A 24,620-nucleotide genomic window follows, 5' to 3' on the forward strand; every position below is an offset into this window, starting at 1 on the left:
TTAACAAAACAATCATTTAAATAAATATAATGCCCTTGAAATTCTATTTCTATTAGTTTTATTTTAAAGTGGTTCTAAAGGCAGAAGGTTTTTTACTTTAACGAATTCTATGCATTAAAGTAAAAAAATCTTCTGGGTGCAGCTCCCCCTTCAACCCCCTCTTATACTTACTTGAGCCCCATCCCGATCCAGCCATGTGCATGAGAGCCAAGCTCTTCCAAGTCCCTCTTCTCATTGGCTCACACAGCAGCGGGAGCCATAGGCTCCTGTTGCTGTCAATCACAGCCAGTGAGCTAATGAGGAAAGAGTGGGGGTGGAGTTGAGCCACTCTGTGTATGTGAATGGACAATATCCATTCACAGAACCATGGCTCTGGGCAAGCCTGCTCGAGTGCTCCCATAGCAAGAGGCTATTGGCCTATTGGGAGCACCCAGCAGGGGGGAGGATCCAGGACCGGGGGGACTCAAAAAGAAGAGGATCAGGGCTGCTCTTTGAAAAACCATTGCACAGAGCAGGTAAGTATAACATGTTTGTTATTTTAAAAAATTACAACCTTTAGAATCACTTTAAAATAAATATTAATTAAAATGTGCATAAGTACACTACGTAGTAATATACCTTGCAGAACTAGTCTAAAAATGTTTAATGTATTTAGGGTGATCACGAACTGCTGTGATTCAATTAGTAAATCAGATTAAACAATGTTTGTCCTAAACAAATAACTTCATGTTCTGCTACCCATCTTTCAAGTTTTCCAAAAGAGATCCATTATTATTATGGTTGATCTTTGCCTTTCCTTCTACTCATCTCCAAAAATACTTTATGCACCATTTCCAAAATAAACCTCAAAAGTCTAATTTTCTAAAAAAAAAATACATGTTTATGTTGAGAGTATAAGGATGTGACTCTTACCAAAGTTTAATATGAATGTAAGAAAATTAAAATAATAAATTGTCTGACCTGATTAAAAATTATTAAAAAAATAATTCAGTTTAAAAAATATAAGAAAAATCCATAAAAAATAAGTATTCTGCAAACCGCTATCTGTAATTAAAAAGGCTATATACCATCTCTATTACCATTAACACAATAATTTGAAATAATGTGTAACCAGGGGTAATTAAGACCACATTTGTCAGCTTGGTATGCACTAGTTTCTTTAATGATAAATTAGCTGGATCGATGTATCCTCTGCAACAGTTTGGAGGCCTTACATGAACCCTGCTTTCTTGGTTTAGGGCCATGGCACAGCCTATGGTGTGATCCAGGCTCACTTTGTGAGCAATCTTTTGGACTGAAGCATATTGCTATTTCCTCAGATTAGTTTTGGAAACCCTACATACTTTTACTGGATTGGTAAATTGAGGACAAGAGTGTATGACAGCCTTCACATGATGGGCTGTGCATTATGGCCCTTTACAGACCTTCGTATCCGTTGGCCGCAAGGTGTTTTCCAAGTCCAAAGCAGTGGTGTGACACAAACTGCTCAAGCTCATTTTGTATGCATGGATCTGAATGTGACCTTTAGGCCATTGCCTAACGGTCACATTCAGATCCATGCATACAAAATTTGGGAAGTGTCATAAGGCTTTGCTTATGACACTTCCCAACTGCTGGTGTACTAAGTTAACTGTAAAAATGCTTTACAGGTTTAGAGCCTTGGCACAATCACACTTGTGACCCTGTCTCGATGGTCTTAAGCAGTGTATATGGTTCATTGGACTGAAGAATTGGGAGGTACCTCACTATGTATACTGTTTTGCATTTTTTTTTTTATTTCCTGCCTTTGCCATGTTTTCACATTAGCAGTTCTGAGTACTGACATCATCCATTAGGATGTTGTGAGCACGCTCCATAGTCCTTTCCCACCTTTCAAACTATAAGGAAGTGTCTTCCTGTTATTGCTCCTGCTACTTATACCTTGTGGATCACCACATCACTGGTCTTGACCCCATTACTATAGGGTCATCCTTTCTGCAGTCTTACACAGCTCTGCAGTCAGTGTAAGGCTGAGGCCTCACATTCTTCCACACAACCTTAATATTCATTTCTAGTTTTTATCAGTCTGTGCACATTTAATGCAGCAATCTGCTTTCTGGAGTTCTATGTACATGCCAGGGCACTCAATAACAGAACCCACTAGTGTGCTTCTACCTCTAAGTGTGCCTGAGGCCCCTAAATACTTGATTCTGACTCAAAGCCTTCATAGGCTTCTCCTGAGCAGTCTGTTTATGCAAGTCCTATAACTACAAAATGCAAATGTTTTCAGGACACTAGTGTTCCTGCATGCATGTATTCTGAGTTTATCTAAGTCTCATATAGCCTGTCTGAGAATCTGTATTTAAACTCAGGGTAGCCCAGAATAGAGATCATGGAGGAAGGGAAACTCTGAACTTTGGCCAGTTTGAATTATTTGACAGTTTCCATTGGGGTTTAACCTCTGATTATGTCAGTATTTCTGTGCTCAAAGTGGTACATTTTTTGCATGGAAATATGTAGTTTTTTTTATTGTAGGCCTGTAATTTTTAGGAATAACTCACTGAAATCTGTCCGAACAAGAGTCTAGTAAACATCCCGGGTATGTTAAAATTTGAAACACGAAATCATAAATTATAATTTAATAAATAATCATAAAAAATAATAATATAATAATAATAAATTTAATTCAATAATATATTCAAACCAAAAACACTGAAATTTGAAATATAGTGCCAAGTTTGCACATCACTGAGCAGTGTCTGATGCCAAATTTCCCCACAAATCATTATCATTCAATTCTGCAAGTAGTTCTAATTTACTATCGCTGTTTTCTAGCTGGTCTAAAACCGCTTTTGACCTAAAGAGATGCTTTTTGGACGCCATGGACGTTTCTCAGTTTCCAGGCAGAAAGAACAGTAAAAATGCAGGCAGGCACAGGACAAAGCACTAGGGACAAAATGCATGTGAAATGGTTTGATACAGTAATGTTTTACTATGTGATTTTAGTGTATTTAGTGAATGTCACTTTTTGACATTTTTAAATTTCCCGGAGGACATTACCGGGGACGCTGCAGGGGAGACATCGCGGGAGCGAAGGACAAGGTAAGTGCAGAAGGGATCCCGGAGCAACGCTGCAAGGTATTCTCGAGTGTAGCTTGGGGTTACCGCTTGTGGTGCTGAAACTTTACCCCGAGCTACACTCGGGAATACCTCCAGGGAGGTTAATTAAAAAGAGAACGATTAAATAAAAAATACCTACAGAATAAGATATTTGAAAGCTCATCAAAGTAATGACTCCTGTGTGGAGTTCTTGTTAATGCTTTCCTCTCTAGCGCTATGCTGACCAGCAGCTGCAGGGGGAACAGATAACACAGTTTTCAAGCAGTGGGAGGGGATGTCCTCCCCTCCCACAGCCTTCCACGGCTTGCTCGGGCTCTCCCGTCCCACCAGGAGACTTGAACGACCAACCTGCACATCCGCTTGTTGGCTGGATAACCAAACAAAGTTGGGAGTGGCTTTGATTGGCTCCCTGTTACAATAAACAGGAAGCAATGACCTGACATCCCTTTCTAACGCATTTAAAAAAAAAAAGCATTCAAAAACATCGATCTTGGTGTTTTGAATGCTTTTAAGTGCAGAGGAGGGATTTGGGGTCTTTTAGACCCCAGATCTCTCCCTAAAGAGTATCTGTCATATGCCTATTGCTGTCACAAGGGATGTTTACATTTCTTGTGACAACAATAAGTGATAAAAAAAACAAAACAACAGCGTAAAAATAAAAACTAAAATAAATTAATAATTTAAAAAAAAAATGTAATGTGTCCCTGTCTTCCTGTGCACAATGCTGAATATACGCTTCGGCCCACACACGCAAACAGCGATCGACCCATGCATGTGAGGTACCACCGCGAATGTCAGATCATGGGCAGTAATTCTAGTACCATACCTCCTCTGTAAATCTAAAGTGGTAACCTGTAAACACTTTTAAAGTGTTGCCTATGGATATTAATATTTACGTCATTTGTCGCCGTTGTATAGGAATGTGCAATTTTAAAGCGCTACACGTTTGGTATTTACTTTCTCAGTGCAACATCATCTTTGTGCTTAAAAAAAATGGGTTAGGTATTCTGTTTTTTTGCATTAAAATTGAAAAAAGTGTATTTTTTCCCAAAAAATTGCCTTTGAAAAACCGCTGCACAAATACTGTGTGACATAAAAAATTGTAAAACCCATCAATTTGTTCTCTAGGGCCTCTGCTTTAAAAAATATATATAATGTTTGGGGGTTCTAAGTAATTTACTAGCAAAAATACTGATTGCTATATGTGAACAAAAAGTGCCAGAAATGGCCTGGACTGAAAGTGGTTAATATTGTGGCTCACTAATGAATTCCAAGCCTCCAAATTTTGGTTAAGGGAACATATAAGGACATAAGCATGGCTTTACCTTGGATGACTCACACCAAAGAAATATTGTTAACTGACTAGGATGTAGCTGAGCCCACTTTCTTCTCTCACATTCTTTATTACCACAGCCAAAGCTGGTAAGATCTCAGTCTCGTCTTCAGAGCTTGCAATCATGCATGCATCTGTGGTCACCTGTGTGCGCTGCTTACATAGATGGGACTCCATGGTGGAAACAGCATCTTTAGTTAAGTATTCTTGTTATATTTTTTCTATATCTGTCATTACTTTTATTAAATGTTATACTTATAAGTATTTGTGTGATCTCTCTTTGCACATATCGAAAACAACCCCAAAACCATAACAACACATATATGTGTGCCTAAATACTGAATCACACCTGTAAACGAAGAAATAGCCATAGTCTCTGTCTTGGGGATAATGAATTTTCAAAACATTGATAAGCTGGTGGGTGTGAAAAGACTTTCTAACTTGGTTGCTCATCGAAAGAGGCATATATGGAGCTGCTTTTGGGATGTTTTTATGAGGGTCAAGAGTGAAATTAAAATTACCACTGAGAATCAAAGTTTCTTTTGAGAAAGTGATAAGTTTTTCTATGAGACTTTCCAAGAATGTTTGTATTGAGAAGTACAGTATATGTTTTCCAGAGTGAACACATGGAAGTCAGTGCGGCCCTTTACAACCATATAGGAAATTGATGGATGTGCACCTTGGGTGACAACAAATCCCCATATAAGGACAGTGGCATAAAAAGAGCAGTAAGGGACCTAAAGATGTTGTAGGTAGAAACTCCACTTATGGAGTCAGAAGCTATGTTAAATTGGTTGAATACATTTGAGTACATTACATTTTAGTGTGGGGAAAGTTCAGGATTTTGAGGAAGATGGGTTCTTCACACTTGCTGGAGAGTTGCTCCAGAGGGTGTAGCTGGAGTGGTGGCCTCCTTCCAATCAGCTAGTTAAATCAGATTGCTGTCCACAAATGCAAACAGGCCAAGTAGAACTATATGGTGTCTAAGCACAAAAAGATTACAACTTCACACAACAAGGTGGAATAGGTGTCTACGTCTGTATCCAAGATCCCTTTTGTTGAGTTTGTCCCACAGTGGTTTCAGGAGTCTGTTGATAGACAGGATCTTCCTGAAAACATTCAAGAAAAGCTGTATCTATTCCCTATTAAACTCAAAGGGGCTTCTGCAGCAAGATTGTTGGAGTATTTCCTCCTTGATAATATTTGGCACAGAATACTGTACATCTGGTTCAATTTGAGTCAGTGTTCCACTGGCCAAGGATCCTGTGCATTTGTCGATAATGATTTCCATCACAACAGATCTTTCTAGTAAACAGTTAAAGATACCTGTCACTGAATAGTAGAGTTTTGCCTAGTCTATAATTCCAGTATTCTAGCAGTGGCTGGGATTCTCAAAGTCACTGAGAATTATTTGTAATTTAGAGAGGTTGTAGTGGACTGAGTTCATTCTAGTAGGTCTATTTGCTGTTCCAAAGCAGCCTTTCTATTCTCAAAAGCAAATAATCTAGTGTCCAGACTGGAAATTTCCTGTATTACAGTGTGTGTGCAGTGCAGTTTCTACCCTAGTGGCCAGAGTTGCTTGCTCGTTTGTCCTGGTGATCCCTGTAGACTCCAGTCTGTGGACTAGTAGAGGGTGATGCGAGGTCATTTATGTAGGCCACTGAGAGGTAGCACTGATATCTGCTTCCTCTAGTCGATGCAAAGGTTTTGCATGTGCTGCCTGTCTGGGGAGAGCGGGAGCATTGTGATGTTTTTAGGGTCGGTTGGCCACAAGGGAAGCTACCAATCACAAGGAAAAAATGGCATCCAGCATCTGTTCTTCTATATGTCTTTACATCTTTCGCAGCTTACATACAGTACAAGACATAGCAGAGCTGCTAACATGTTTCGGCCGATAACGCCTTACTCATAACTCCACCACTGTTAACTGGTCAGTGCAGTCTGCATAGATAGCGTGCACCATCTTGGGAGCTGCCAGATCCGGTACACATGAGTGCTGAGGAACAAGGATGAGCTGTTAAGTGTCCCTTCACTCTTTTTTTGCTGGGCATTGCAAACTAGAGGTATTCTGATAACGCTTTTGGCTGCCTGGCTGTGAAGGCAGAGTGGCCCAATAGTTCAGTAGAAACACATCTTCACTCTTCCATGCTTTGGCCATGCCCCCCCCCCCCCCCATGCTACATTTGAGCAATACCATTTGATCAACTGTTTAATATTTCATGTAAAATTAGAAATAAATATCACTTACTTGATGTTGTCTAAGCAGCCTGTGTCAGGTTTCAGTATAGCAGTGTGATGAAACATTTTAAAAAGAGCAATCCCAAGAAATATTACATTCAGCTGAAAAAAAGGAAACATTTACATAGTTGTATTTACCCATGTTCTAATATAATTCATGTTAAAGTTAGCAGATGTTCATTCATAATTAACCCTATGTTTTCTGTTTTTATTTAAGGCAGCAAGTATTATATTATTTATGTCAAGGTATAAAATACAAACCCAGAACTAATCCAAAAAATTCTCTGAGCCACTTACTGTTACAGTATTGGAGTACACTTCATAATCTCCTCCCTGCCTGAAGATACCAGCCTTTGATGCTGTTACATTCAATCTAGCATCCCTCTGGGCATAAATTTTCCACTTTCCACACCACTATATTATATTAAAAATGTTTCACAACGTAGTTTTTCCCATTTCACAATTCATGTATTTCATTTGGTTAACTCAAAAAAGGTTCCCATCTTATCAGTATAAATTGTATGAAAAGGGGAAAAAACAGGCAACTAGACAGAAAAGCATAGTTATAATACAACCAGAACAATTGTTTTACTTATAATTGCATATTAAATCATTTTAGCTTGAGTAAGCATGTTTTTTCACTTATAACCTTAGGAAAAATAAATGGAAAAAGTCAGGGAATGAGAAATTTATAAAAGACTATTTCCTGTTAACCTAAGAAGGAGTTGAAATATTTGTATATAGAAAAAAGAAGTTGCTTGGACTATTATTTTTTTGCAAAGTTTTTATTACATTTTTGGATATCCATGTAGACCTACTTACTTTGAGTCCTCTTGAAATAAAAAAAGGAGTCCAGCTTTGTACCATTTATATGCTGAATGAAGTATGGAATAAGCTAATATGATTCATTACTCGTTTGCAAGTAAGAATGATTCAAAACATACAGGAGATGCAAATGTCACAAAGATTATTGCATTTTATTGCCCTTTCTTGAAAGACGGGCAAGGTCTTGTAGTCATTTTTTAAAATATTTTTTTTTTCCATTTTCTAAATTTTACACTTTCAAGACATATACACAATTTACATCTCAGTTACTCTCGCATTATGATACTCAACATGAATAGAAAAAGAAAAAACGAAAAAGTATATTACAAATACCTAAAACTGTAATTCCAACAAAGCATCTACTAACAAATGTAACCAATAGTCGTTATCCACATCTGACAGCAACCCTTAATAATTCCTATGCCACATATCTTAACACATAAAAATATGTTTTTGTTATGAGTTAAGTTTAAACTTACCCAAACTATTAGTATCAGCTTTAATACACCATTCTGTATATTTAAATGTGGTCATAAATTGTTGTATCTTTACTAGGGATGCACGGATACCGATATCGAAAGGAAATCTTAGGGTGCACAGTGATTTAGGGATGGGAGATGTATAGGGGCAAGTCCCCGAAATGCGTTAGCCTATTGGAGGTTCAGTAATCCTGTGGGGATCACCATAACAGGTGGACCGGACATTGGTGTGTTTTATGACAAGCTTTTTTTACCATTGTCGTTTGTGAGTATATCACCATTTGTTACTTTAATTAATACATTTATTTAGGTAATTCACTAGGCCAGTGCACCCTCTGTTTGTTGTCTTTGCAGTCTTTTGTGTCAGAACATGAGCTGCTTGCAACTATCACTGCAAATCAGTGAAATCTCATGGAAAAGATGATTATCGTCTTGGCTCCCTGTGAAGATTGACTCACCAAATGAGTTGTTCAGATTCTTTTGCCTCAGATGTAATTCCTGCAGTCACTGTGCTATAGAGACTCCTATTGAAAGGAGTGGATGAGGACCATGGTGTTAAAACTAAGAAGAACATGTTGCTTGGTGCTTTGCAGAAACGCTTCCCTGACATGGAGCAAAACCCACTTTACTGCATCGCTACCTTACTCGATCCAACATAATATTGAATTTCTGCCATAGATTTATAAAATTAGAAAATTAGCTAATAAAATAAAAAGATTAATGATAGGGAGAGCTGATCTTTTATTTCAAATTTTAAAATGTAGAGAGTCGAAACCACAGTCATTAATCATTATTTATTATTTTTTACTTTTTTTTTACTACTTAGAGCGATATATTAAAGTTAATTTTTTTTGTTACAATAGCAAACATGTACAGTATACTTACCTGCTCTGTGCAATGGTTTTACACAGAGCAGCTCTGATCCTTCTCCTTTCAGGTGGCTGGAGCTCCTGGCTACCCACTACGAGCAGTGCCCCCACAGCAAGCCGCTTGCTCTGGGAGCACTGGTCCATGTTCACTACCAAGCCCCAATCTATGCGTCCATTTAAGACGCACAGAGCCGCAGCTTGGCACCACTATCCTTATTGGCTCACTGGCTGTGATTGACAGTAGCAGGAGCCAATGGGCTCCCAATGCAGTTTCAGTCAATGAGGAATGAGAGCCCAGGAGAAGTAAACGAGCTCAATTTATATTTTGTTTCTTAATGCACAGACAAGATAGCATGCTACTTGCTTATTCATCATTGTTGTCTTTTTGTTTCTTTTTCTAGATATAAAGATCAGTTCTTCTTAAATGGAGCCACTGGCAGGCAGGCCAAATAAATGTTACTACTGGAATTGCAAAAAATATCTGAACAGGCAGCTACACCCAAAGTGCTTCAGAAAGCAGCTGTCAAAAAGCCTCTACCTGACCAGCCAGGTACCAGTCTGCACAGTGTTTTTCAAGAAATTACTTATTCATTTACATGTCAGAGCAGCTCTCCCACAGCTGCTACCATACAACTAGAAGCATATCTTGGAGAGGTCACTGTGCCTCGTTTGGACCTACCTCTTAGGTACTGGGTATTTAATAAACTGCGGTTTCACACTCTGGGCCAAATGGCACAAAAATATCTTTCAGCTCCTTTCAGCAACGTGGAAAGTGAGAGATTGTTCAGTACAGTGTCACACATTCTGACTGACACCAGAAACCAACTTCTAACTGACCAGGCAGAGATTCTTCTGTTTTTTAAAAATAACTTGCCAATTGCGTTTGAATTGGAAAAGTAATCATATAGACTGCCTGTTACTGTACAACTGAGTCTGTAAAGCCTCATACCCTTTTTAATTCATTATAATAGCCTCATCAATAAAGAAAGTTAAAATATATATATATATATATATATATATATATATATACTGTACATTGACCTGACCTTTGACCCTTACTTGACCCAAACACTAACCCTGGCACTGAGGTTAGCCTCACCTGAGGCGACATTCACAATGAAGACCAAAGGTTATTCATCTTCATATATTCGTATGAAGCATATCCAAATAAGCAAGTAAGTGACAATTAGGACTGCATTTTCCCAGGTTTGAGACCCAACCATATAAATAACATCTTAGTTATTGGTTACAGTGAGAGTGCATATGACCACCAGTTATCCCATAAATAAGCTTTTCATATGGCAATATCTGATTCACCAATTGCATCCATTTGCGAAAAGAGGGGGGAGTAGACTGAATTCCTTTGAGTGCTATAGCCCTCCGTGCCAAAAATAATGTTTCCCACAACATAATTCGTATATATCTTGGCCAAGTTGTTGCCATTTTAAACGTATTGCCAATGGGGTTTTATGAAGCATAGCATACTGCAAATACCCAAAGAACCCCCAGTGGGACTTTAATGCAGCATTGCTGCATTAAAGTCCCACTGGGGTTTTTTTGGATATATGCATTCATAAAGGGACGAGCAGCCAGGTACTCAACCTTTTCGGTTATGAGCATACTACAAATGGAAATACACTTCAGAGATCAGACCTTCGGCTGGGACAGTACATTTGGGACAGGATTTTTTTTTCATTAGTATAGCTGTCAGTGTGTTTTAGGTAGGATAAAAAAAAAAAAAGCAAAATGCGCACTATTGTTTCTTGGCTGTACTATGGATACAAACAACAAATAACAGACACATACGTGGTATCACTGTGATCGTCTGGAGCAGGAGAATTTATTTTGGGTTGTTCTTTGGTGGTAGATTATGGTAGTTAAAAGAAATATATATCTAAAATATTTTTAAAAAATTATTTTTTTTTACAATTTTGGGCCAGTTTCCTTTGATAATATAAAAAAACAACAGGAGATTTCCATAACCATTTACCACCAAATAAAAGCCCAATTTGTCCTGAAAGAAACAAAGTATAACTCACCTGGATGTACGAAGTAGTTGTGATGATATGTACTAACATTTGTCAAAGTTGCAAAATTGTGCTTTGGCATTAAGGTTTGTTTTACCCTTAGGTATGAAGGGGTTAATTTGTAAATTAAGCATTTATTGGCTACTGTATCAAATGCCTTAGTGAAATCAAGATACACTATGTCCACAAGCATTCCATCACAGTCCATCCCCTCATAGAATGTTAAAAGTGTGGTCTGGCAAGAATGTTCTTTCATAAATTTATGTTCGTTACTACTGATATTTCCATCAGCAAATTCTTAAAAATGGTTCCTTTTCATTCCTTCTAATAGATTATATACTATTAATGGCTGACTGGTCTGTAGTTTCCAGGAATATAACTCAGTCCTTTTTTGAACATTGGTACCACATGTTTTTTGCCAATCTGCTGGTACCATTCCAGGAATAATGGTCTGGCTATAACATGGCTTAGTTCCTTAACACCTTCCTGCCTGGCCTATAGTAAAATGATGGCCTGGCAGGACATTCGCTGTTCTGGGTGGACATCATATGACGTCCAGAACACACCTATATATATACACACATACACACACAATATATATTTTGTGGAATCTATAACTTTCCTACCGACTAAACAATATACACTTATTTGGGTATTTTCACCAAAGAAATGTAGCAGAATACATTTTGGCCTAAATTTATGAAGAAAAAAATTTATTTAGCACTTCCGCCTAGCAGCATTAGGGTCATTGATTCGATTTCCAACCATGGCACTACCTGCACAGAGTTTACATATTCTCCCTGTGCCTGTGTGGGTTTGCTCTGGGTACTCTGGTTTCCTCCCACACTCCAAAGACATGCTCATATGTTAATTGGCTCCTGTCTAAATTGACCCTAGTATGTGTATGTATGGATGTAGATTAGGAACCTTAGATTGTACCCTCCTTGAGGGTTAGGGACTGCTGTGAATGTACAATATACTGTATATGTAAAGTGCTGCATAAATAAATATTTGAACATTTTTATAGCAGAAACGCATTTCTGTGTTTTTTTTTCAATGTTTTTTTTTTTAAATTTAATTATCAAAAAAAATCAAAACCCAGTTGTGATTATAAACCACCAAAAGAAAGCACTATTTGTGTGAAAAAAAAAAGAAAATATTAAAAAAGTTTCATATGGGTACAGTGTTGAATAACTATAACCACACAATTGTCATTCAATGTGTGGCAGCTGTAAAAGCTGAAAATTGGCCTGGGTGACACTTATATGATAGCACTCTGGGGGCACGGAGAAGGAAAGGGGGTGAAAATGCCCAGTATTGAAGTGGTTAACATTTCTCAGGTGTAAACCATCTAGTCTTGGTGCTTTATTTACTGGTAATTTATTAATCTTACCTTTCAACAAAAAATAAATACATATTTTTTTGCAGGTACATTTTTTGTTGTAGGAGCCTGTAAAGCATTGCACCAGCAATCAGCAGTTCACTTATGCCATGCAGGTCTCCTGCAGACCTGTCTGTATCTGCTTGCTTGTACCAAGGTCGTACCAATTATGGTCAAGCCAATACATACTGACAGGAAGAATCAATGAACTACCACAGCGTTCACAGTGCCATGGTAATTCATTGAGAAATACAAGCTGACAGCTGCTAATGCTATCAGGACTTGTAGTTTCTCATTCACAGAACACTGGGAATGTGTGATGCGGCTGTGCGGGCGGAGTCCACCATTTAAAAAAAAAAATGACAGCTAGCGAATGGAGAATATCCCCCCCTAGCTGTCAAAACAGGGGATGGGGGGGGCTGGGAAGTGGGGGTCGGTCATTTCATAACCTGTTACATGTTACACCTTGAATATGGGTGTAACATGTTATGAAAGGTAAAGTTATCCTTTATGTTTTTACAGTCTTTTTTGATCACTGGCTTCTGACAGCCACAAGGGTACAATCAATATACTGTTATTAACATTACTGTCTTGTCTTATTATACCCCATTTATTATTGCGCTCTTTGTAGTTTTGGAATGCCGATCTTGATCCTTCAGCCTTGTATTTTTAAAATGACAGTTTTTTTCTCAGTAATGTGCCATTTTATGTTAGTATTTAGAAAGGAACAAAAGTTAAACCTTTTTGTTGCCCATTGGAATGCACTAACGAATGCAATTGTTTAATATGTCTTTAAATCACTCCCAAGGAAGCTTCAGTTATTATAAAGTAGCTTCAGTTAACATTCATTTTGTGCAGCCAAAAACATGTAATTTTATACTTTCTTTCCAAAGTTGTGGATATTGCATTTCTGAAAGTTCTATAAGCCTGTCTCTTTCTGTTGTAAACATGTGATGTGTATTAGATTAAAGGTAGATAATGATGGTTTCAGATATATGCTTGCAGTAACTCATAAAATCATAAAAGGGATGCCACACAGCTGACCAAAACAGTGCAAAATGGTATACCAGTCAGTATATCTGAACAGTGCTGCCAACCATCTGTAAATTTATGGATAGTTTGGCTTTGCATTGGGCAGAAGGGCTGGTTTTGGTGCATGCCTGTGCAGTGACAAGATGGAGGACAATGGGTGAAGCTTTTATTTACACGCCCCATTACCTGACCTGAGGCCAGAACTCAGGGGATTTGATATAAAGGAGCACTACTGTAAGATGACACTCTGGGGCCTCTTATGTAAGAGGGCAATCTGGGGGCTCTGAAATAAAGTAGGATCCTGAGGGCTCTGATGTAAGGTGCACTCTGGGGGGCACTAATATAAGGTGACACTCTAAGGACTTTGATGTAAGGGTTCATTCTGAGGTTTCTGATGTAAGGGGCATGCTGAAGGTGCAAGTAGGAAGGTGGTCATTTTCCTATTCCTTGGGGGCCCCCTCAGGATACCAATGGTCACACCTGGACACAGCTACAAGATCTTGGAAAGTGAGTGCACTCAAGTCACCTCAGTTGCGATTGCAAACACTTCAGTTTTATTGGCATAACATCAGGGTTTTTATACTGTAGCCTTTGGGCAGACACACTTTCAGACCATCCAATCAAATACAAGTACATTATCTTTACCTTAACTCAACAATTATTGGTCTGCATTTACATTCAAGTTTCTGCCTTATCTTTCACACCATATCTGGCCTAACGCCCAGACCATGGCTATAATCTGGCCCAACGCCCAAGCTGTGGTTACAACTTTTCAGAAATCAGAGTAAAGGTTATCTCCTTTTTTGTAAAGTTTGCAAAAACACTTATTTCTACATAAAGCAGGCATAGACAGTTTGGTTAGTGTGTACAAAGTTCATATATATGTGTATGTTAAACAAGCATCTTGTATTAGTGTGTACAAAATGGATTTGGTTATATTCCATTAATCCTTTCAGAAGACATTGATGTTAGGTAGGACCCTGGGGGCTCTGATGTAAGGTAAGACTCTGGGGGGCACTAATATAAGGTGGCACTCAGGAGGAACTGATGTAAGGTGGCACTCAGAGAGCACTGATGTAAGGTGTAAAGTAGTACTCTGGGGGCTCTGATGTAAGGAGACACTCTTGGGGCACTGATGTAAGGTGGAACTCTGGGGGCGCTGAATATAAGTTAGGACTTTGGGGGCTCAGATGTGGCATTCTGGGGACACTGATATAAGATAGCACTCTGTAAGATATAAGATAGTACTCTGGGGGCTCTGATGTAAGGGGACACTCTTGGGGCACTGATGTAAGGTGAAATTCTGGGGACAATGATGTTAGGCAGCACTCTGGGGGCACTGATGTAAGGTGGCATTCTGGGATCTCTGTTGTAGGATAGCACTCTGGGGACACTGATGTAACATGGCACTTTGGGGGCATTGAATGTAAGTTAGGTGAAATTCTGGAGACAATGATGTAAGGTGGCACTCTGGGGGCACTGATGTAAGGTTGCACTCTGGGGGCACTGATGTTAAGTAAAATTCTGGGGACAATGATATAAGGTGGCAATCTGGGGACACTGATGTAAGGGGGTACTCTGGGAACTAGCACTAGGCAAAAAAAAAACACAGCACCACATATGGGCAGTCCTAGTTGGTATAAACGTCTCTCTACTATAGGCAAGCCAATGATTCACAAAGCAATGTAAGAAGATAGAGGGGTGTGTGCTATGTCCGTCAATGAACTCAAAGGGATTTTACAATGAGTAACAAAAAAATCTAGTTTTCTCTTACGTTCATTGACAGACACAGCTCTCTGACCATAGGGATGTCCCAAAGCAGTGCCTCAGTGAGGAGTGGGAAAAAAACTCAAACAAACTGGGGCAACCAGGCACACATGCCAAATACTTACACAACCCTCCAGCCCCAGGGAAACAAAAAACTGTAAACAGTACCCTACAAAACCTTGTGGCCAAAACAAGTATCTGATGATGCAAACACAGCAAATTAGTAAAATTGTGCACAGACGACCAGAAAGTCGCCTTCAAACCTTAGACACAGATGGGTGATGTTGGAATGCCCAAGAGGCACCAATCACCCTGGAGGAGTGTGCTGTGATGTAGAGGGGTGGAGCCTGACCCTTAAAGGTAGAAAACTGAAAACCAACTGCCGAATCCCTCAGGAAATAATATGAGAAGCAACGAGACCATTCTGGGGGCTATCCATTATCACAAACAAGAATCTGGCTTCCAAAAGGAAGCCGTAGCAGACAGGTATACACAAACCGCCCTGATCACAGTCCAGATGTGCAACACAACCTCTTCAGTGTATGAAGGTCATGGGCACAGGGAAGGCTGGACAACATCCACAACCCGGTTTAAATCTGACACCAGCTTCGGAAGGGAGGAGAAACACGGATGGCGAACCCCCTTAAACCTGTGTAGGACCACAGTGGGAACACTTACAGGGTAAGGCTACCAGCTCCAACACCCACATTGCGGAAGTGAAGGTGACCAAAGAGACAACTCTCCGAAATAAAATAAGCAGGGGAATATACCAAATATCCAAAGGAGGTTTCTGTAGGGCCCTAAGAACAAAGCTTGGGTCCCATGGCAGCAACAGGAAATGCACAGAAGATGCCATATGGCATACCCCTTGGATGAAGGTACAAATCAAAGGAGAATGTGGCCAAGGGTCAAAGAAAGAAGTTTTCCAGGGCAGACACCTGACCCACAATGGTACTCAACGCCCCACTGAAAAAGGCCAAAACTGGGCCACCAAGAAAGAGCATGGATGGACACCTAGAGCCTCACACTAGGCAGTTTAAGCTTTCCAGGTGCAATTATAAATTTCCTGAGAAGTAGACCTGCATGCCTTCAACCTAGTCAAACCTGACCACCCCGACTCTCAGAACAAGCTCTCAAAGCAATGCTGTCAAAGCCAGACACAGTAAGCAGTGGCAAGATTGGTACTTTCTACAGAAGATCTGCCCAGAGGAGCAGCCACCATGGAGCATCCAGGACCAGCCAGCCACCAAACTGACTGGTATCCCTTCAGGCTTTATTCTGCGCAGCCGATGAGCAAGGAACTTGAAAGGAGAAAATGCATAAATGAGATGATACTGACCGCGCAGGGCCACTAGCGAACCTTTTTCATCCGTCAGGGGGTACCTTACTCTTGCCATGAACCACCTCTCTGCTGAGGCGGGGCACTAGAAGATTGACATCTTAGCAAAACCAGATGAGACAGAACACGTCCAGGTGTAGGGACCCCTCTCACTAATTTGATGAGGTAATCCACTTGACAGTTTCTGAATGTACACTGTGGAGAGAGCCAGCCACGTGAAGGTCTGCCCACGAAAGGGTGAGCATTGATCCAGACCCAGCCTGATTGCATATAGCTCCAGGGCATCGATAGGCAGCTGAGCCACCTTCAGTGTCCAACGACCTGAGCCAATCTCAACCCCAACAGCCATCCTCAGCCAGGCAGGCTGGCATCCGTTGTGACTACTGTTCGGTGGAGGGGCAGAAAGGACTTCCCAGTCTGTAGGGAGGGAGACTGAAGCCACCAGAGGAGTAGCTAAAAATTCTCTCTAAAGAACCGTCATATGGAACTGCACATACAGGACCACCTTAAAGGCGGGCACCACAGGACCCAGAACCTGCATGTAAAACTGCAGTGGAGACTGTTTGCCACACAGAAGCAGCAAGATTGCCATCCAAAACCTCTGGAGCTTGTCCATCAGCACAAACACTTAGTCGAGGATCAGATTCAGATACTTCAGCCATTTGGTCAGAGTCAGAGAGGTCTCTTTAAAATTCAGGACCAATGCAAATTCCTGAAGAGTGCATTGTGATCATCACATAGTTCATCAGTGCAGAATAAGTCTTCGCCAGCAGGGGAGGTTCGTCCAGGTAGCCATTTCGGAGATCCCCCATTGCCTCAGCAATGCCAGTACCGAGGCTAGTACCTTTGCAAAAAGTCGAGGAGTGGAGGCCAGACCGAAGAGAAATGCCACAATTAACAATGTGCATTCCCAATCACAAAGTGTAAGAAGTGCTGATACCTAGCACGGATGGGGACATGCAGGTACGCATCCTCGATGTCTATGGAATCAGAAACTCACCTTGTTGAGGGGAGGTCACCACAGAAGGGATGGATTACATCTTGAAATACTGCATCCACAAAAAGGCAATTCAGGGTCTGGAGGCCCAGGATTGGGCAAACCCTGTTCATTACTGGAACTGTATACAGGTTGGAGAAAAAGAAAACAAAACTGCACAGGCTCCAGGACCAGGACAATTACTCCCTGAGAGTAGCAAATCATGCACCACCGTGTACAGAGCCCACAGGCAAGACAGGTGAGGCAAATATTGGACAGAAAGAATTGCTCTTAGGATAAGAATGGGGGGCAGTACAGACAGCCCCCCACCCTAAAAAACGAATGAGGACAAATCTTCACAATGAGGAGAGCTTGTCCGCAGGCTATGGGGGCCATGTGAGGCCAAGAATGCTTGGCATTACTCACATGTGCCTTGAAAGGGTTGGAGCCCTTGTATGAGGAGCAAGGGGGAATGAAAAAAACCTACTGAGTACAAAGAAAGGACTGCGTTTACAACACAGTTTGTTCACCCTGTTTAGACTGTGGGAAGAAGGTACCCTTGCCATCTCCAAGGTGCTTGATAGTGACATCCAAAGTAGCACCAAAGAAATGTTAACCCTGGAAAAGTAAGTCTGTTTAAGATGTCTAGTCGGCGGACAAATACTTAAGCTTAAAGGACTCTGCAAAGCACCTTTGCCAAGATAGACAGCTTGGAGAGCAGTGGGGCAGGGTCAAAGGATGCATCATTCATTTGCTCTGCCAGTTCCACGTAGACAGTGGACACCTGTCCGTTACCCAGACTTTTTTTGTGAGAGCTTTGCCCACTCAATAAGTGTCTGGGGCACCTGGTCTGTGGACAACACAGGGCACAGCGTTGAACTGGCAATGGTGAAGGTAGTAAGTAATCAAGTCTGCCTTATGGTCTGCAGGATCTTAAAGGAAGGAGACTCCTTCACCGGTATCGTGGTTGTCTTATGCAACCTACAAATGGGGGGATACATCATCGGAAGAGAGATCCACAATTTCAGAAGGGCCTCCTCAAAAGGGTATCATAACGGAAAACACTTTGGAACCAAGAAGGCGTGCTTTTGACTTTCCCAGTGTTTGTAGATAAATATTTAAATTACCGTATTTTTCGCTCCATAAGACGCACTTTTTTCCCCCAAAAAAAGGGGGGGAAATGTCAGTGCGTCTTATGGAGCGAATATAAAGCGGCCGGTCCGGTATTTCTGCCGCCACTATGTCAGAATACCGGGCCGGCCGCTCAGCTGTTCTCTCCTGCAGGGCCTTACCAGTTCCTCGCTCCAGCGCTCCACAGTCTTCCCGCGCTGGCTTCTGTGACAGCCGGGTGCCCACTGCGCATGTGCTGCGCTTTGTGAATGGTCCAGTGTTTTCTGGGACACATGACAGGTCCCAGAAGGCACCGGGCCATTCACAAAGCGCATCGCATCTCGCGCATGTGCAGTGGGCACCCGGCTGTCACAGAAGCCGGCGCGGGAAGAAGAGGGAAAGACAACTCCGCGGAAGTGGGAGCGGGTACCTGTCAAATTCAGGTACCCGCTCCCCCTCCTTCCCCAAAGGTCAGCAGTCTCTGGTCATCCCCTGCACTGTCTGCAGTCTCTGGTCATCCCCTGCACTGTCTGCAGTCTCTGGTCATCTGTACTGTGTCCCTGGTATTTTCCCTGTACTATGTCCGCAGTCTCTGGTCATCTCCTGTACTGTGTCCGCAGTCTCTGGTCATCTCCTGTACTGTGTCCGCAGTCTCTGGTCATCTCCTGTACTGTGTCCGCAGTCTCTGGTCATCTCCTGTACTGTGTCCGCAGTCTCTGGTCATCTCCTGTACTGTGTCCGCAGTCTCTGGTCATCTCCTGTACTGTGTCCGCAGTCTCTGGTCATCTCCTGCACTGTGTCCGCAGTATCTGGTCATCTCCTGCACTGTGTCTGCAGTCCTGGTCATCTCCTGCACTGTGTCCGCAGTCTCTGGTCATCTCCTGTACTGTGTCCGCAGTATCTGGTCATCCCCTGTACTGTGTCCGCAGTCTCTGGTCATCTCCTGTACTGTGTCCGCAGTCTCTGGTCATCTCCTGTACTGTGTCCGCAGTCTCTGGTCATCTCCTGTACTGTGTCCGCAGTCTCTGGTCATCTCCTGTACTGTGCCCGCAGTCTCTGACTGTCTCCTCTAGTTTGTCTGCAGTCTCTGACCATCCCTGTACTGTGTCCGCAGTCTCTGGTCATCTCCTGCACTGTGTCCGCAGTCTCTGGTCATCTCCTGTACTGTGTTCGCAGTCTCTGGTCATCTCCTGTACTGTGTCCGCAGTCTCTGGTCATCTCCTGCACTGTGTCCGCAGTATCTGGTCATCTCCTGCACTGTGTCCGCAGTCCTGGTCATCTCCTGCACTGTGTCCGCAGTCTCTGGTCATCTCCTGTACTGTGTCCGCAGTATCTGGTCATCCCCTGTACTGTGTCCGCAGTCTCTGGTCATCTCCTGTACTGTGTCCGCAGTCTCTGGTCATCTCCTGTACTGTGTCCGCAGTCTCTGGTCATCTCCTGTACTGTGCCCGCAGTCTCTGACTGTCTCCTCTAGTTTGTCTGCAGTCTCTGACCATCCCTGTACTGTGTCCGCAGACTCTGGTCATCTCCTGCACTGTGTCCGCAGTCTCTGGTCATCTCCTGTACTGTGTTCGCAGTCTCTGGTCATCTCCTGTACTGTGTCCGCAGTCTCTGGTCATCTCCTGTACTATGTCCGCAGTCTCTGGTCATCTCCTGTACTGTGTCTGCAGTCTCTGGTCATCCCCTGTACTATGTCCGCAGTCTCTGGTCATCTCCTGTACTATGTCCGCAGTCTCTGGTCATCTCCTGTAGTATGTCTGCAGTCTCTGGTCATCTCCAGTACTGTGTCCGCAGTCTCTGGTCATCTCCTGTACTGTGTCCGCAGTCTCTGGTCATCTCCCCTGTACTGTGTCTGCAGTCCATTGGTTCAGAATATTTTTTTTTCTTGTTTTTCGCCTCTAAAACCTAGGTGCGTCTTATGGTCAGGTGCGTCTTATGGAGCGAAAAATACGGTAGGTGGGATAAGGAAACCATAGCTTCCTAGCTGGTTTATGCATCCCAAAGGGGACGGCTACAGTACCAGTAGCCTCTTAAGTATTCTCACTTTGTAACATACCCCACTGTAGCAGAAAGAGTGGCCACCAGCAGCAGCTGTTGTGTGGCAACATAGGCAAATGAGTCATCAACTCTCTCAGAGGAAACCTTTAACAGGAACCTGAAAAAAAGGGATGTAGGGGTGTGAAAACCCAGTGTCCCCAGTCTCCAATGCTGAACAGTGGAGCTGGATCAGCAAAGCGCTGGGCATGATGCCTCAGATAGCATCCACCCATCCTTAATACAGCGCATGCAAACCAAAAGCAGCAGTGGGAGAGAGGACATCCAGCCATGGGCCAAGCATGGAACTCATCTGCGCTCACATGGCCGCTGGGCTTGGGGAAACCCAAACTAACCTCTTGTGCTGCCCACAGCAGCAGCTGAGCCTCACTAGAAAACAACTACAGACTAATGGCCACCTGTGGGAATCTACCCCTCTAAGTTGCCAACTGATTTGCAGTGCTCCAGAGCAAGCTTTCCTCGCCTGCTGGGTTGGACAGTCCTGCCATGCACCTAGAGAGTGGCAGAGGAGGTAGGAGGGAAAGGGCAAATGCCCTAAAGTAAAATGGCGGTGTCATGGTCTAACCTGCAGATTCCGGTTTGTGCTATTCTTACCTCCTTGCTGCAATGGCTGTGCTAGATCTGTGATCCCATTCACATGAGCTGCTGGCTTCTGTGTTCACCTATGGGTGTCACTTGCTCTACTGTGGATTTATATCCTTTTCCCTTCTATCACTTCCTGAGTTGCCTGCCAGTTTGCTTCCCTATATATATACACATGCTCAGCGCAGCCCGCCCTTGCCTGAGCAATTTCACAGTTCTCTGAGCTTCTGTTTTCTTACTATTGCATGTATGTTGCGTCTGACTTCCTGTCTACTGTCTGCGTTTGTCTGCCAGCCGCCCTGACCACAGTTTGTTCTTGGTCACCCTTCTGTCTCCTGTCTTTGTACACTGCACACACATAAGTAAAATGGCAGGTGCCATTGCTTGGTCCAGGAGGCCACAAAGCTGCAACCTACAGCTGTGGCCAGCCCAACTGAGTGCACAAATTCCCCAGGCAAATAGGGTAGCAAGGAGCATCCCCACCTCTCATCATCAACCAACCTGAGTCCATCCAAAGGGTGCAGGTTCTGATATCTGCCTTGCATGGTCCTTGCAGTCTCTGAGTTCCCAATCAACCCGGGAAGGAGGGAGAACATGCAGCAGTGTCAACCAGGTATCAGCAGAACTCCTCTGCCAACCAGGGGGCCACCTGCCTACTTGGGGGTATATACAAGGGCCAGTGAGGGAGGCAGTCACAGCACACAGAGCCCTCTTCGCCAACACCCCATGACACAGCTTGGAGCCTGGGAGAGCAGGGTACTTAACACCACACCATTTGCCCCAGTGGGATATAGGGAGAGAGGGGATAATGGGAGAGACAGGCCTGGAAGGGAGGAGGAGAAACTTACAGAGCAAACCATCCCAGGGAGTACCCTGCCCCATGAGCGCCAAGAGAGGGAGGATGCATCTACTTACCGATCCATGGGGCTTACGGGTAACACTCCTGAGACAGATCCTCCTCATCACTGAAGTGTGTGTGTGCGGGGGGGAAGGGGGGGGGTTTGGCCAGGGTAACACTGTGACTCAGAATGCAGGTGTCTGGTCATATATGTCCCTGCAAGACATTTTACTCGCAGGTCGCATCGGTCCAAGATGGGGCTATCACAGCCAACACAGCATGAAGCTAAAGGTCTGCATGAACTTGTTGGCCAGACTAGGGTGATCACTGAATCTAGATTATCAAGCCCGTCGCTTGATTGAAGGTCTTTACAGCAAAAAAAAAATTCCCAGGAAAAAGGAAAAGCATCTATGGAACCACAGATCACAGCAGAGAACAAAGTCCTTATTCCTAAAACACTAGGCAGAAATAACTGGCTTACATATAGCAGAGAGGGGATTTATACAAGCTAGAACTGCTGATATGTGGTGCTGTTTTTTTTCTGCCTAGTGTCCTAATCCTGTAGGTGATGCTATAACCCTATGGTCAAGAATATAAGATCTGTATGAACATAAGAGAAATATCCTTTTTGTGTGCATAAAAACATATTTAGTTTAGAAAAAAGATCCCTTATCCTGTTGTTTATTTGTGTCTGTGAGTCTGCCAGTTGTGGAACAGTAATTTGTATTTTTTGGGTACAAGCAGTGGTGTATTTAGGTTTTGTGCTGCCCTAGGCAACACAAAAATTGGCTCCCCCCCCCCACGGAGAGACCCTGACACTGACAAACACCCCCCACCCCCACGATAAGAGCCTGACATTGACAAACAACACCCTCACCCAGCCCCCCCCCCCCCCCCCCCCAACCGAGAGAGCCTTCCACTACCACCTCCCCATACACACTGGCAACCCCCCACACACCCTGGCGAGAGAAAAGACCCTCACTTTCACAGCCGGGAACAAGAGTCAGGCTCTGCATACTCCATCAAGCAATGCTGCTGCCCCCTGAAAAAATGCCGCCCTAGGCACATGCCTTGTTTGCCTTGTGGTAAATACGCCCCTGGGTACAAGGATTGTGGTACAGTGGGGCAAAAAAGTATTTAGTTAGCCACCAATTGTGCAAGTTCTCCCACTTAAAAAGATGAGAGAGGCCTGTAATTGGCATCATAGGTAGACCTCAACTATGAGAGACAAAATTAGAAAAAAAATCCAGACAATCACATTGGCTGATTTGGAAAGAATTTATTTGCAAATTATGGTCGAAAGTAAGTATTTGGTCAATATCAAAAGTTCATCTCAATACTTTGTTATAAATCCTTTGTTGGCATGACAGAGGTCAAACGTTTCCTGTAAGTCTTCACAAGGTTGGCACACACTGTTGCTGGTATGTTGGCCCATTCCTCCATGCAGATCTCCTCAAGAGCAGTGATGTTTTGGGGCTGTCACTGGGCAACACGGACTTTCAACTCCCTCCAAAGGTTTTCTATGGGGTTGAGATCTGGAGACTGGCTAGGCCACTCCAGGACCTTGAAATGCTTCTTACGAAGCCACTCCTTCGTTGCCCGGGCGGTATGTTTGGGATCATTGTCATGTTGGAAGACCAACCACATTTCATCTTCAATGCCCTTGCTGATGGAAGGAGGTTTGCACTCAAAATCTCACGATACATGGCCCCATCCATTCTGTCCTGTACATGGATCAGTCGTCCTGGTCCCTTTGCGGAGAAACAACCCCAAAGCATGATGTTGCCACCCCCATGCTTCACAGTTCTTTGGATGCAACTCAGCATTCTCTCTCCTCCAAACACGACGAGTTGTGTTTCTACCAAATAGTTCTATTTTGGTTTCATCTGACCATATGACATTCTTCCAATCCTCTTCTGGATCATCCAAATGCTCTCTAGCAAACTTCAGACGGCCCGGACATGTACTGGCTTAAGCAGGGGGACACGTCTGGCACTGCAGGATCTGAGTCCCTGGCGGCGTAGTGTGTTACTGATGGTAGCCCTTGTTACGTTAGTCCCAGCTCTCTGCAGGTCATTCACTAGGTCCCCTCGTGTGGTCCTGGCATTTTTGCTCACCGTTCTTGTGATCATTTTGACCCCACGGGGTGAGATCTTGCGTGGAGCCCCAGATCGAGGGAGATTATCAGTGGTCTTGTATATCTTCCATTTTCTAATTATTGCTCCCACAGTTGATTTGTTCACACAAGCTGCTTGCCTATTGCAGATTCAGTCTTCCCAGCCTGGTGCAGGTCTACAATTTTGTTTCTGGTGTCCTTCGACAGCTCTTTGGTCTTCACCATAGTGGAGTTTGGAGTGTGACTGTTTGAGGTTGTGGACAGGTGTCTTTTATACTGATAACAAGTTCAAACAGGTGCCATTGATACAGGTAATGAGTGCAGGACAGAGGAGCCTCTTAAAGAAGAAGGTACAGGTCTGTGAGAGCCAGAAATCTTGCTTGTTTGTAGGTGACCAAATACTTATTTTCCACCATAATTTGCAAATAAATTCTTTCCAAATCAGCCAATGTGATTGTCTGGATTTTTTTTCTCATTTTGTCTCTCATAGTTGAGGTCTACCTATGATGCCAATTACAAGCCTCTCTCATCTTTTTAAGTGGGAGAACTTGCAC

At 42.9% G+C, this 24,620-nt stretch overlaps 1 protein-coding gene across 16 annotated transcripts in view; it reads right to left on the reverse strand.

Moving 5' to 3' along the window:
- The window catches only part of ADGRL3 (adhesion G protein-coupled receptor L3), a 1,097,183-nt gene that overhangs the window by 264,732 nt on the left and 807,831 nt on the right, over positions 1-24,620 (reverse strand). For all 16 annotated transcript variants that reach the window (XM_089687883.1, XM_089687880.1, XM_089687882.1 and 13 more), the window contains one exon: positions 6,681-6,772. In XM_089687883.1, the coding sequence (XP_089544009.1) occupies positions 6,681-6,772 (92 nt within the window). The remainder of the gene's footprint in view (positions 1-6,680; positions 6,773-24,620) is intronic.

Source organism: Staurois parvus, unplaced genomic scaffold (assembly GCF_062004578.1).
Source record: "Staurois parvus isolate SC_StPar_1 unplaced genomic scaffold, SC_StPar_1.0 ptg000439l, whole genome shotgun sequence".
In the NCBI taxonomy this organism is placed as follows: Eukaryota; Metazoa; Chordata; class Amphibia; order Anura; family Ranidae; genus Staurois; species Staurois parvus.